Source organism: Limulus polyphemus, unplaced genomic scaffold (genome assembly GCF_000517525.1).
Source record: "Limulus polyphemus unplaced genomic scaffold, Limulus_polyphemus-2.1.2 Scaffold1426, whole genome shotgun sequence".
NCBI lineage: Eukaryota > Metazoa > Arthropoda > Merostomata > Xiphosura > Limulidae > Limulus > Limulus polyphemus.
Window position 1 is genome coordinate 228,919 of NW_013667036.1, and position 15,702 is coordinate 244,620.

Genomic DNA, 15,702 nt, shown 5'->3' on the forward strand with positions numbered 1-15,702 from the left:
TGAGATTGTCGTTAAAATAATGGTTTTAACATAATTAAATCTGGACATTGATGACGTAATCATATTTAGAAGTGTAGTTAGTGTCCACCCTTGTAAAACTCGTGTAATATATAACTATAAATTATCTAGTGTAAAATGAAATATTTTGTCAAGCTATATGGATAGCATAAAGTCAAACTAGTGAAACAGTAAATTTTGAATTATTGTATGATATTTAGATAAACGTCTTTTTCTGGACTATTTACATATAAATAGTCAGGAACTGTAATTGAATATAGAACTAATTAATTAGTGTTAAGCCTTCTTTTTCAGGACGATTTGCATATAAGTGTCAGGAAATGTAAAAGTATGATTAAAGATATGCTTATAAACATTAGTAAGTGAATCAGCCTATAGTAACAGGCATTCTGGTATCGAACTATAATATCACCCCTCCCTAAGATAGCTGCGCCCTCTGGTTACACTTTGTAATCGTCCCCTTCGTAGAACTATGACGTCACCGTCTTTATCCTTTCCCTTTCTCCCCCAAATTGCCTGGTGACCCCCTACTCATCCGGCCTTCTTTGGAGACAGGGGTGGGAGGATAAGTACTGTTGACAAGCATTCTCTAAGTTAGTTCCATAATGCACTTTAATGCACTTTAAATATTTAAGACAGACATTGGTATGAGGCAGTGTTTGTTAGTTTTGTCTCGCATACAGGTTGCACGTATATATATACATATATAGGTAAAGATTGTCTTAGTTTACGTTATATAGACATATGGTACACCTTTTTTTATATAAATACATTTCGTAAATCTGTTTTATAGATACATGTCCCAATTTGTAATATTTAGATATACCTTATTTTTGTTCTATAGATGAATGCTCCAGTTTTCTAACCTAAATCTGTGTTAATATAAATCTGTTTAAAATGTTGTTTTATAGATATTTGCCCAGTTTTGTAATATAGATCTTTCTTAATTTTTGTAATATACATAGAAGTTCTAAACTTATTATCGAGACATACCATAACTTTGTTGTAAATATACATGTTTTAAGTTAATTACAGAGATACATGTCCCATGTTTGTTGTAGAGACATGGCTTAACTTTTGTAACAAAGATATGTTTCAAGTTTAAATACATGTTCCAAGTTTTATATAGAAATGTTTGAGTTTTTTATATAGATGCTTATACCAATGTTTTCCATATAAACATGTTTTAGGTTTTCTTATTGTGTTTCATAACAAAATCAGATATTTGAAGTTTTTTACACACACATCCATAACCTGTGTTACTTTTGTAATGGATTATTGATTGTCTTTGGATAACTTCTTTTGTGCTACTTTTACGAACAGTTTGATTATTTATGCATGATTTACTTTATGTTGTCTTGTATAAAGTTGTTGATTGTCTTAGACAATCTTTTTGGCGTTACTTAGCAAGTACTAGTAGTGGTTGTCTCTAAACAGTCTATTTTGATTTGCTGTGTAGTTTAATTGGTTATTTTTCGTAGTTAATCTCCTTTATATTACGTTGCTGACTAGAGACGTTTTAACAACTTTAAAATGACATAGAAATATTTTTTCTTTTCCAAAATATCATCATTTATATTACTTTGGCTAATGTTTTTCTCATGTCTAAGCTGCTTTGTGAATATGTTAGTTTGCTGTCTGTGTTTAACCCGTCACAGTATTTTGTGGGTGGTTGTTGATTATTTTGTGAATGATGTATTTTATCTTCTAGGTGTAATTATTGTATTGTAATTAATGTTTCGTGTGCTTTTTCCAGATTATATTTATTGTTCTGCGATTACTTTTTTCTCCCCTTCACCGATTGATGTTTTATGATTAATCTTTATCTTTTTTTATCCCGATTTGTGTTAGTTGCACTCTAGTCAAACTTCATTCTATTCTTTTTTTTAGGAAAGATTGTACGTAATCTTCATATTTTTGAATTCTAAGTACACATTAAAGTTAACCGTGATATTGTTATTAGTAGGTAAAGAATAAAGTTAATCTTTGTTTTGTTCAGGTAATGATCGTTGCTTTTAGCCAAGGAGAAACTGAGGTAAGACGTGTTCCAATTGTGGTTACTGAGTTCAACAAATATCCTCCCAAATTTGAGAAGGAGTTATACTATGGGGAACTACACGTTAATAGTCCTGTGAATACGTCTGTGTTACTAGTTCGTGCTTATGATGAAGACCTTTTAACCTATAACTCCGAGATTTTCTATTGGCTTGGAAAAAATGCACCGAACGAAATTTTTCAAATCGATCCACGCTCAGGTCAGTTAACCTTCTCAAGACAGGGAAGTCAACCTAGACGTCGTATTTCGTTCAACATAGTCGCTGAAGATGGTGGCTCCCCATCGAGGCGGACACAAACTCGAGTCGAAATTGTGTTTAAGATCATATCTGGTTAGTTCTATTTTAATCTCATGTACTTACGGATCCTGAGCTTAAGTAAGTATAACCAATCACATAGAACACAAAAAAGACTAAAAAATTACTATTTATTACTGTTTATAATGAAAAATGTATACCTGTAAAATATTAAGGTTATTTATTTTTGTCTATAATTAGGAATTAAATATTTTGAGAATATAATATTTTTTATTAAGCATGGTAAGTACTTCATCTTACAGCATACAAAATATTTCAAGACATAATTAATATTTCTGAAAAAAAAAGCTATTTCTTTCACCACCATATATACGACTTTAAATCAAGAATCCAAACAGGAGATGGTAATACAACAATAAGTTAATACTCCGGTTCTGTTTACCAGACACTTCTGTGTATATATTATGGTCTTTATGCGTAAGCTTTTCACATAAAAAATGATTTTAAAATGTTTGTTCCACTTGTTTGCATAGGTTGAGCCAGTCTAAGATAGATAAAGCCTTACACAATCCATTACTTTACAATAAATTGGAAAATAAGATGTATCGGTAGAATTTCAAAATAACTCAGTACATTTTAAAAGCTTACGGACGTATTTCGCTAAAATCCAGGGTTCCATTATCCGCGGTGGACAGAGCGAAGATGATAACAGCAGTTTAAAATGTGTTACATACATAGTTTTTGTTTCTTCAGCAGTTTAAAATGTGTTACATACATAGTTTTTGTTTCTTCAGTAGTTTAAAATGTGTTACATACATAGTTTTTGTTTCTTCAGCAGTTTGAAATGTGTTACATACATAGTTTTTGTTTCTTCAGTAGTTTAAAATGTGTTACATACATAGTTTTTGTTTCGTCAGTAGTTTAAAATGTGTTACATACATAGTTTTTGTTTCTTAAGTAATTAAAATGTGTTACATACATAGTTTTTTGTTTCTTCAGTCGTTTAAAATGTGTTACATACATAGTTTGTTACTTCAGTAGTTGAAAATGTGTCACATACATAGTTTTTTGTTTCTTCAGTAGTTTAAAATGTGTTACATACATAGTTTGTTACTTCAGTAGTTGAAAATGTGTTACATACATAGTTTTTTGTTTCTTCAGTAGTTTAAAATGTGTTACATACATAGTTTTTTGTTTCTTCAGTAGTTTAAAATGAGTTACATACATAATTTGTTACTTCAGTAGTTGAAAATATGTTACATACATAGTTTTTGTTTCTTCAGTAGTTTAAAATGTGTTACATACATAGTTTTTGTTTCTTAAGTAGTTTAAAATGTGTGACATACATAGTTTTTGTTTCTTCACTGCTTAGATTTATTAGAGTCCCACTCTTGCCACTTATGTTTTAGAGATAATGATATACCCAGTTTACCCCTGAAGAAGAAATGTCCACCTTTCGAAAGGGTTATAGGTTTTTATTTATTTCTATCTAGACTTCTTGAACCTACGTGTTTTTCTAACATCATTAATATACGTTGTGTTATTAATACGAGTTTAAGCCGAATTTCAAACTTTTTATTTTTAGAGCCTGTAGAAGTTCACACAAGAAATGCTACGGACTCTTCTGTCTATATTTGTTGGAGTAAGCCGGAGTACGGGGAAGTGGCTGGCTACATTATTAAATATAGAAAAGTTGGTGACGAGGAAGATGGCGCAACCATTTTTAATATAACTACTAATGCTATCTCCAACTGCATCATTTTGGAAGGCTTGAAGCTCTGGACAGAATACGAATTCAGGGTTTACGGCTGGAATGTGAATGAAACTGGGCTTGGGAGTGCAGTAGTTCGATTTACTACGAGACATGATTGTAAGAGTAATTTTCACGTAAAAAAAACAAACAAAACGTGTCTATTTCAATTACACATTCGTTTACAGACATGGTTTGTTCTTTTAAGCTCAAAGTAACTTGTTAGCTGACTTTATTGTTTCAGTATTCAATGGCACTTGTAAGCAAACTTAATTTATTTATGTCCAAGGATACTAAAAGTCGAATGAATTTGTTCTGTAATTCAAGGGTACTTTTAAACAGATGTGTAGTGTTCTTTCGGAGTACGTGGAAATAAACTTTATTTGATTTGTTCTCCTATTAGAGAGTATGTATACGAACTCGCTTGTTTCTATCTTAAAGTTTTTTATACGTAGTTTCATGTTGCTTTGGTAATGTAAATGGTATCACATTTTACGTATATGAATACAACATCTATAAAACTATTTCTTTCCGTTTGTTTCACAATTTCATTCTATTATAATGGGGTATAATAAAATAGGAATTAATCGTATTGCAGATTGTCTTTTGAATATATGCCAACATGGGAACTGTAACATGATTAAAGAAGATCCAGGTTACAAGTGTGAATGTGCCGACGGTTACTATGGCGATGTCTGCGACCAGTTTGACCCTTGTTCCATGAATCCCTGTGATAACCTTGGGAGCTGTAGACGTATTTCCAATTATAACTATAGCTGCGAATGTATTAATGGATTTTCTGGACAGAACTGTACTACATTCAACCCCTGTGCAATACGACCCTCACCATGTGAAAATGGTGCTTCATGTGAAAGTAATGTCAGTCATACCTACACATGCCTTTGTGTTAGAGGTTTCTATGGCAAGACTTGCCAGCACTTTAATTCCTGCTTCTTGAACCCTTGCCATAACGGTGGAACGTGTCACAATACTTCTTCCAACGATTTTACCTGTGACTGTAACCCAGGTTATGGCGGTAAGTGGTTGTGTGTGAGTGTGAGTATGATCGCTGCAAGCAACACTTCTCAATTTGTTAGCTACTTTCGCGTATCTTATGTTTCTACTATAGGATCTGAAAATAAATATAGGATTTCATACTTTTTGATTTTTAAGTAGTAAAAGTTTGTAATACTTGTTATTTTTAATGATTTAAACACCCGCTCAAAAATGTAATTTTAAAGTACAATATAGTATTGTTTTTAGTGTAATTTTTAAAGTAAAATATAGTATTGTTTTTAATGTAATTTTTAAAGTAAAATATAATATTGTTTTTAAGGTAACAATTTCAATTTTCAGTTACGAGAGAGACAATGCATATGAATACGTACACGGTCTTGCAAAAGTCGCACATCATCATAGTTGTATGTTCCGTCCTTACCATTGACTTTTATAAGTTATGATTGTGTTTCATTTATTACAGTGATTTGTCTGAGATGTCATTAACCTTGTATGTAAGTTATTTTGTTCTGTGCTGACCATTCAAACACGAGGTAGGTCGTCACTTAATAAGTTAAATGTGCTCAACACGCTAAATTGTGTGATGTAAGATGTCATGTTGATTATCCTGGGTTGCAGGAGTGTGAGATTAAGGAGCACAGAGTTGTTGTTTGTTGGGACTTTGTAAGATGTCATGTTGATTATCCTGGGTTGCAGGAGTGTGAGATTAAGGAGCACAGAGTTGTTGTTTGTTGGGACTTTGTAAGATGTCATGTTGATTATCCTGGGTTGCAGGAATGTGAGATTAAGGAGCACAGAGTTGTTGTTTGTTGGGACTTTGTAAGATGTCATGTTGATTATCCATTTTTTATATTAATGGCACATTGACTGAGGAAGGTTTATCTTGCTCATTTGTAGGCACGTATTGGCTTGGTGATTGCATATTACTTCACAATAAACGTATACTATTGTACTCTTTCATTTGGGGATGTATCAAATGTTTGGAGTTTGTCAAACGTCCAAATGTACAAAGAACCCCAACAACCTGCACAGACAATGTTTTAAAAATGTAAGATGGGACATTAATGAAAGAATAACATTATGTCATGATATAAACAGTACGCATTTCATACAAGTGTAAGGGCAGGTGTTGAAAAGTCGTGATGTGTGACTTTTTATCACCGCATGATCGTGTTTTTCATTGGCTTGAAATTTTCTCATTACCTAGATTACTAAGAATTTCTTTGTCCTACAGTTAGTAACTTGAAATAAGCTACGCGAGGCATTTAACATCGCTATCGTTTGGCGTTGGATTCGTATATTTTGCTAGCTACTGACTTCTCGCTCGAATGAGCCCTCATTCGCGGCATATTTCAAATTGCTGTCAACTTCAACAGTTCGTCTGGTTCCTTATCCAATCAAACTCGGGTTCCTCTACCACATTTAATCGAAATTGATTCAACCAGCTCTTTCCAATAACTTTTGACACCAATGAGACAGATGGACAATTCTACTTTATATATATATATATATGAGACTGTGTGTGTTAAGATAGATTATCTAATGTGTGTGATTTTTGCTCTACAATCTAAGCTAAGGGTGAATACTCTAACAACTGCGATTATGGTAGCTTTTAACTTCCCAAACTACCTGATTACCACATTATTCTCTCAAAAAGAAAACAGGGCCATAATCTCGCTCACTAAAACACATATACAATTGTATTGGTTTTTATATAATCTGTTGATCAAAATATCACCATAGTAATATCTTGAAAATATGTAAGTAGTACTTAAGTGATTATTAAGAACGTTATTGAAAGTTTATAGACAAATGTATAGTTGATACAAACTGTAAATATAATATAAACAAATCTTAGCCCTTTGTAATTGATATTCAGGAAACCTTGCTGGGTTGTTTGACTTGGCATCTAGCAGCTTAAAACGTTAATGTATTATTAAAACAAAAAGAACAATAAATTACTTGTAGCGCCATCTATTGTATTCATCCAATAACACAGTCTCAAATGTTTGAATAGAGACAAAAATAACATCCTCTAAATTAGTTTTTCGTTGTATATCTGTGTTCTCGACAGCTTACAAAATGTAAATCATCTTTAAAATACCTGATCTAAGATTTTTGTATTTTTAAAAGATTGGAAACAACGAGTAGAAAAAAATGAACATTAATACGTTTTATAAAGCATTCTTTGCTCAATAGTGAGAAAAAATGATTAATATCGAACAGAAAGCTGGATAAGTTTGTAGTTATAAAACTTGATTTTCAACAACAGGTAGGACAACAGGAAAATATTAGCATTAGAAAATAAACCCAATAAACGAGCCCTTTCGAAAAGCAGACTTTCCTTCGTCGGGGCAAAAATGTATCCATGATAAAGGAAAGTCCATTTTCCGAAAGCGCTCGAGCTATTAGGTTTATTTTGTAATATTTGTAATTATAAAATTTATCAGTGATACAACAACAATAAAAAAAATCCTTAACATCAGTTTGATTACATTTGCAAATGCTAAGTCGATAATTTATTTTATTTCTATTGACTTCACATGACGTTTTTTTTTACAAAAGTTTGTCATGTGCAGGTGTTTGGTTCACACAAAAACATTTTTCCGTACCTTTCGAATTTTGTGATAGAAACTAACGTGAGCACATTATAAATATTTGCATTTTGTAATTTTAGGTGAACAGTGTGAAATGAACATTAACGAATGCGACTCTAGGCCATGTCTTAATGGAGCGAAATGTGAAGATGGAATAAACACTTTCATGTGTTCTTGCAACTTGGGATATCATGGTAGCTTGTGCGAGATAGTAGGTATGGAAACACGTTTAATGTCATCCTAGTAAGATGAACACTCCATAAGGTAATTTTGTCAGATTTTCTTATAAGAAGTTATCTTTACGAGTTTCTAGAATACGTCACGGTTTTTCGTATCAATATTTAAAACTGCTTATGGACAACAGTGTGAAGTGATAAGTTGGAAATTTTACCCGATGAGAAAATGAATAATAACTTAATGTTAGGAGCAAGGTGATGTCATTATATTTATTAATAGTACCAACTCTGACATACTTTTTTTAAATTTATTTATTAATTTATTTTTTAACCGTTAACATAGGTTTCAAGTAAGGATAGTTAAGCCACTATATAATATAACATATTTAATTTGAGTGAAGATTTCAGAAATTTTAGTCTAAATCCCTTAGGCTTGCTTTTCTTGTGTTGAAGGGCCCCGAGCGTGGCCTAGTGGTTAGTATTGGACTGAGTGGGGAGCTGAAGATATCTGATTTCAGAGGCGGTGTTACCATACACGCTTCACAACATTTCAGCTGTGTATGTGCTGTGAAGGTGCTACCATCTGGTTGCATACCTTCCGATCCGCAGTTCATAAGCATGTGTGTGAGCTACAGTGATGTCTTATCTGGACGTTTAGTCCATTATATACGTAAGGTGTCGTTCAAGTAAACAAACTTTTATTCAAATTATGATTTTCCGAACACATACGTATTAAAGCTTTAATGCATTTTGTTCAAAACATTTGATTTAATATTTTTCATTTGATTTACTTATACAATGTTTCTAGCAGTTAAAGTATTGAACCAAATGATTGTATGCCAGATCACACGTGTAGAAATAAATGAATAAAAAAGAGCATAATTTATTTCGTGATAAAGCACGTATAATTTTTGGTAAAAAAATATTATTGTATCTAATGTTCATTTTTCCACAGTATAAGAAAGTACATATTCAAAACAGCTTCGAATCTTTTAATTAAACATTCAAGATACATTATTTTTTATATTATATATTTCCAACCTACAAACGTTTTTACCTCGTAGATTTTTAAAATAAATTATACGGGTTTTTATTTATCTGAGCAATGCTATATTGTTGAATATTTAAGTGTAAGAAAAGGCATCTCGCTTAAAGTTAAGTGATATGTGTAAAATTCTGAGACGTCATTCATTTTGAATTCAAACGTCACACAGTTACAATCATTTTTAATCATGAAAATACTGTTAAACATCAGAAGATCACACCCACCAGAATACACGTTTTCAAGATGTCGTTAAACATGAAAAGAGGGAAATTCATATTTTTGCACATAAAGACGAGCACCATGCTGTCTGTTTCCCTTAATTTACTCAAATCATTATCAAGCTGCATGGGAAATTTATGGATATCATGAAGAACAGTTGTTACCAATGGTAGTTTGTTGCAAACATGAAAGAATGATTTACTTCACCATTAAATTTCATAACTATTTATATTATTTAGAAAATGAATGATTTAAAAAAATCAATTATTTATCTTATTTTGAATGAAAAAAGTTTTTTCTTGTGTTACAGAAGATTCTGAGTAATTGTGTGCCTTCTTTCTTTGAAATCAGCCCAGTGTCCACCCATAGTAGAAACAACAAACCGAGGCGTATTTTACTGGAATGAAACTGAACATGGAACGTTTGCACAGTTTGAATGCCCATACGGTGTTTTACACACTGGGCATGAAGGTTTTGCCCAAAAACGCTGTCATTTGTTGGAAAGTGGCTTAGTTGAGTGGGGAACTACTTACTTTAGGAACTGTAGAGAAGAGGTTTGTAGACGGTTTACGAATACCTAATCCTGATCTGATCTTATCATTGTTAAGAACCTGAAATGCTGTTATAGATGCTTCAGTCATATTCAGATAGATTTGAGTTAGTGCAGTTCAGTATGATTAAATGTTAAAGGCTTTTGATTATTACTATGCTTACCGCAGATTTGATGTTTGTAAGACGCTTAGGAATACAAGCACGAACATTTTATTGATGAGGTGGTGTCTAGTGACGTTTAATACAGTATTAGTAACAATCTGATGATGTCAACAAATGATTTTTTCTTTTGATAAAACTATTACGTATCGCTTTAAACTTCAAAGATCATCATCCTTTTAAAAGAAATAATTCGATTGTATATTGAAATTTCCCAGGTAAAGACCTTAAACTAAATCTCATGAATGGAAAATAAGAACAACTCATGATATCTCTTATCCAATAGTTAAGCATCTGTCTGGCCTCTTTTTGCCGTATTGTTAATAATTCTGAGTAACAGGAATTTCATATTTTATTGGAGACGTGCGGATAATTCAACTGTAATTCGATAGAGCATATTGCTAAAATCCACTTATTCCAAAAATCAAAGAACGTGTTTGTCTTTGAAGAAAACTTCCTGCTGCGTAATAATTTTTTAAGTCTTTCTAAATTAAAAATATTTGAAAGTTAAAGCAGTTGTTGTACATGTGGATAGTCCTAAGTACTATGAACTCTGAAAAAGCAGTAGCTTATTAACTACTGAATGATTCTCTTGATATTATCACTGAAACAATATAATATAGAATATCCTGAAAGAAACTATATGTAACTTACCGGTAAGCTATTACTGGAGCTTTTTCGAGAAATTTTCTTCTTAGTTAATAAAAACAATACAAAAAAACAACAACTCGTAGTACAACATTGTTAAGAATAACCAATGATGTCTGTAAAACAAACGACTAACCACACTCTAGAAACAAAATGTTTTTATTCAAACCAGACGTTTGGGGTTACACCTTTCTCAATGGTTACAGCGTTACATAAAAACACAAACTAACAACTGAAAAGAATATATACACACACACACACACACACACAACAATTAAAAACCGAGCTAACAATAGTAATGTCAAGTGTTATCGCACGTATGTTGAAAAGAATTAGAATGACTGGCTAAGCTACAGAAAATCGCAAGCTATCCAACAAAAACAAAATTAACAGCAATCAGAGTTTGCATATGCTCGCCCAATCGCTCCTTATCGAGATTGTTTGCGTTTATATTATATAATATCAAATTTCACCTTCGAAAATTCAGAAAATGCTTCTCAGATCCAGAATAATCAAAGATTCGGATTTTTTGTTATTGTGATGAGTCTCAAACTTCATGCGTCCATGAAATTTGGTACAAATCCGATCATACTTTACAGACTTATTAACCAAAAACCACGTAAACGCCCTATCTCCCCATTATATATAAAGCTTCAAAGTAATCCAGAATCCGCATTTGGATCCGGACCAAATTTGGCGAGGACTGTCCAATACTGACTCCCAATCTTATGCAAAATGTTCATGTACATCGATTAGTTTTTGAGTTACACATACACACTCCCTACTGCAATACCCTCACCACCCTCCGGGTGGGAGGGTAATTACAAAGCTCTAGAATTATTTCTGTTTATCAGATTGAATCAGGAGAGAGCCTTTGAATTTACGTTTTGCTAAGAGCTTAATGCTAAATGGTGTTTTATCTACTGTACCATGTTTCATTAGAAAATGTTCGCTAGTAGCCTCTTTAGAATCCAGATTCACGATTGTATGGTTGTCTTCCTTAAAACGTTTACGTATTGGATGACTGGTTTCACCAATGTATTTAACGTCATATTGAATGCATGTCATTTCATGTATTAAATGTTTCTAGCAATATTTTTTTTGCCTTTACAAACAACCCAAGTGTAAGAACATTGCTGTTGATCTCGCTGTAATTTGTACACACGCATTCGAATGCTTAGCAATTTTGCAGTGAGAGTTTGAAACGGGACAAAAACATGATAGGTGGTATCGTTTATGCAAAGCTATAAAATATTTGGGTTAAATATCCGTATTGTACAAAACCCGAGGATTACTCTTTCAGTTTGCATCGGATTTGAAAAATGCGTAATTATTGATGCTACTAATATATTCTTATGAATTATTCAGTATATACAATTTTTAATGTACTAAAAATAAATATGAAACTAAATTCATCATTAGCTCCACCACTTGTTACTGAGCTATACATCTTCCCGAGAATTCAACCTCTTTTCAGTAACCCTACATTTAATATATACTCCACCACTTGTTACTGAGCTATACAACTTCCTGAGAATTCAACCTCTTTTCAGTAACCCTACATTTAATTTATACTCCACCACTGTATGAAGCTTCTTCTTGTTCTTTCGATTTGCATTTGTCCAAGATTACGGAAGCAAAGTGTAATTCCTAGAAACCGATATAACCCAGTGACAAGTTGTGAATCGGATGATAGATTGGGTTTTGTATTTATTTTAGTATGTTAAACAGATTGTATACTGAATAATTCAATAGTATAAATTACTAGCACAATGCTAAAATCTTTTCATAAATTAGTAGCACAATGCTAAATCTTTTCGTAAATTAGTAGTACAATGCGACATATTCTTCAAACTTTATACAAGTATAAGAGCATAGTGGTGAGAAAAGACTACTCAAAAACCCATAAGTATAAGACAGTCCACCATTATATGAAGCTTAGTCTTGTTTTGTTTTTTTCGATTTGACCTTGTTCAGAGTTACTCATGAGGGGTGGTATTTGCATAAATCGGTAAAAGTTAGTGACAAGTGGTAAATCGAATAGTAGATTATGCTTCATATTTATTTTTATTGTTTGTACGCTTTTAAAGGTTCTTAACGTCACTTGTCTTCCTTTTTGTGTAAATTACATCACTCTGTTTTCTTTTACATCCTCTTAATGTTAGTCTATCTTCCTTTTCAGAAATTGTTTGTTCTTTTTTTTTTTCAGGGTTTCAAACGTGCAGAAGAGATCACAGGGAAGCTAAAGATCCTCACGAAGAATCCAGAAAACATGAACCCTCAAAAGCTTCGAGAAGCAACGAGGCAAATTCAAGACATTGTAAATTATGCTTTAACTGATCACAAGGTTAATTTTTTCTTAATTTCCAGTTTTGTTAACCAATTTACTTTCTACAGAATACACTTAATGTAATCTGCCTTAAATTTAAAAAAATACTCGTAAGTTCCTAACAGCTTCTTAAGAAACCAAATACCGTAGAATTGGATGGTTCAAGATTTTAATTTTTTGTCACATATGTTGAATAATCAGAAATAAGAGAACTAAAGAAAAAATATACTTTAAAATGTTGAACTATGTACCATTCAATGCATTATCATGAAAATATAGCAAATATTAAGTCAGAGAGTTCCGGTAATGTGTTATGAAATTATTATTTAGACTTATCTTTATATATATGTCATCAGACAGAAAAAATAATTAATTTCTTTTAAATTACGTTGATCATACCACAAACAGTATTATGGCTATTAGTACTGATTTTATGTTTTACTGAATAGTAATTAAAAATATCTTTTTAATGAATGTTATATTTTTTTCTCAGGTTGCCGAGAATATGTTGTCGGTCATTAGTAACATGTTAGCCTTAAACGATAGTGTCCTTGCTGAAGCAGACGAAAATGGAACCACTACAAGCAGGTTATTTTCTTTTAACATTTGGGATAAAATTTTCAATTACTCTGATAGTGAATTCAAGAAAGACTATTTGCACCTTTATATGCCTATAATATGTAATAGACATACCTTCAAAATTACGATTTCACTTTCCAGTTTACTTGTTTTCAGAAGTTATTTTTAAATATACTACATATGTAAAGATGTGCTCTATGTAGTTCTTATAAATACCATATTTTACTGTTTGTTTGTTTTCAAGGAAAGCCACATTGAGCTATCTTCTGTGTCCACTGTGGGTAATCGAACCCCGAATTTTAGCGTTGTAAGTCCGTAAACTTTCCGCTGTCTCTCCGGGGGACTTTGCTGTTATCTACATTGTTATGTTAATTCTGTGAAGATTGTTTAACAAATTTTAGATTATAAAAATTTCATTTTTGTATATTGTAGGTTAGTTTGGTTAGTAGATAGATACATGTCAGATGTGAAGCTTGAGAAAGGAAAGAGTATCACACTTGAAACAGACAACATTGCCCTGAAGGCTTTATCCTGGGACCCAGAGCTTTCTGAGAACGCGGAAGAGGTTTTAAAATTTTCACCAACACATCTTGCACCAGGAACATCCCAGGTTTCTCAAACCAAAAATCACATACCCAGAAACAAAGATTATGAAAATAAAACAACAGTAAGTCGATTTAAGAATACAAGCATAATATTTTTCAAAATATAATGCGTTGCAGAACTTTTTTTAATGTCCCAATTAATTTTTTTCCAGTACGAATTAAGATTTTTCAAGTATCTTAGTGGTAAAGATTATTAAAAAGTAATAATAGGCATTTTATTTACATTATCATACAGTTGAAGAATTGTCAAGATGATTCATTAACTTTTGTTGACAATTGTTTTACAGAGAGGATAATAACCTTCAAAATGCTCTGTGTTGGTGTTCCATGCTATTAATCCAATGCAGGCTTGAGAGTATTAAGCTGATAGTTTATATATTATGTTTACTATTTAGATAAAAAGATTGAAAGCACTAGAGTTTGGATACTCGTTTCAATGTCACAATTATCACTTTTGAGATATTTGTTTCCGCTAATTACGAAGAGGAAACTATTTATTTACAATGTATTTTCTTTCATAGGACTCTTTAATCTTTGTTCCTGTTGAAGCTGTTAGAATTGCTGAGGCAGAATTGAGTGAAGTTAGAGTAAAATTTGTTGCCTATAGGAACGATAAGTTCTTCCGAAGTAGAATACCTACTAATGAGAGGCCATGTAAGTACCAACAGTTGAGATAATTACAGTTTTATCAGCCATAAAACACCACGTAAGTATCACCTGTTGATATTTGAGTAAAGAAGCACATTATGCTAATATAATAATAAGTAGGTAAACGACGATTTATAAGCATGAGGAAGAATTTGATTGATGGAGGAACATACTTTATGAATAAAACACACCAATGTTCTGTCGAAACATGTATGTTACACCATAAATAAGATTGTTCCTTATGCTTATAAATCGTTGTTTGTCTATCTATTATCGCTTGTTGAGGTAATTACTTTTTTAAACCCTGAGAAGCCATGTAAATATCAACCGCTGAGGAAGCTATGTTTACGACTTTCTGTTTTAAAAAGATTTTCATTATTCACATACACAACAACAAGATTGGGAATTGTAAAACATCTGCTGCCACCCCCCGAAAATATTACAGCCTGTGGCGACCCCCCCCCCCACACACACGCACAAAGTGATAGCAAATTAGAGTATGTGCTCCAAAATATCTGTTATTACAATAGTTTCTATAATTTTGCGAGGCCCTTGCGACCTACCTTTTGGGTCGGAACCCCATTTTGAGAAATACTTAATAAGATCATACTTGTATTTTTCTTAACTAACCCAAACAAATACAATAATTTATCCCAAAAGCTGACACAAGACTTGAGACTTAGAACGCTAAAACCCGGAGTTTGATTTTCCGCAATGGATACAGCTCAGATAGCCAAAAATCAAACTTCCAAACCTCGCTGACAACGAGTTAAACAGCCGACCCTGGCACTGAAGTTAATTTAAAAAAATTATGTTCCGGTTAATGTATGGCGTGATGCCTTAGAATTAGTAATACTTTATAAGAACGTTTTGTTTATGCTAACATGGGGGTATGTCACCACAAATATAACACGTTGGCCCGGCATGGCCAGGTGGTTAAGGTACTCGACTCCCAATCTGAGGGTCGCAGGTTCGAATCCCTGTCACACCAAACATGCTCGCCCTTTCAGCCGTGGGGGCGTTATAATGTTTCGGTCAATCCCACTAT

At 32.5% G+C, this 15,702-nt stretch overlaps 1 protein-coding gene across 2 annotated transcripts in view; it reads left to right on the forward strand.

Moving 5' to 3' along the window:
- The window catches only part of LOC106463503 (adhesion G protein-coupled receptor E1-like), a 77,180-nt gene that overhangs the window by 36,718 nt on the left and 24,760 nt on the right, over positions 1–15,702 (forward strand). For both annotated transcript variants that reach the window (XM_022391027.1, XM_022391029.1), the window contains 9 exons: positions 2,018–2,405; positions 3,916–4,200; positions 4,679–5,116; positions 7,775–7,909; positions 9,486–9,688; positions 12,703–12,840; positions 13,316–13,410; positions 13,834–14,068; positions 14,528–14,660. In XM_022391027.1, coding sequence (XP_022246735.1) covers positions 2,018–2,405; positions 3,916–4,200; positions 4,679–5,116; positions 7,775–7,909; positions 9,486–9,688; positions 12,703–12,840; positions 13,316–13,410; positions 13,834–14,068; positions 14,528–14,660 — 2,050 coding nt within the window. The remainder of the gene's footprint in view (positions 1–2,017; positions 2,406–3,915; positions 4,201–4,678; positions 5,117–7,774; positions 7,910–9,485; positions 9,689–12,702; positions 12,841–13,315; positions 13,411–13,833; positions 14,069–14,527; positions 14,661–15,702) is intronic.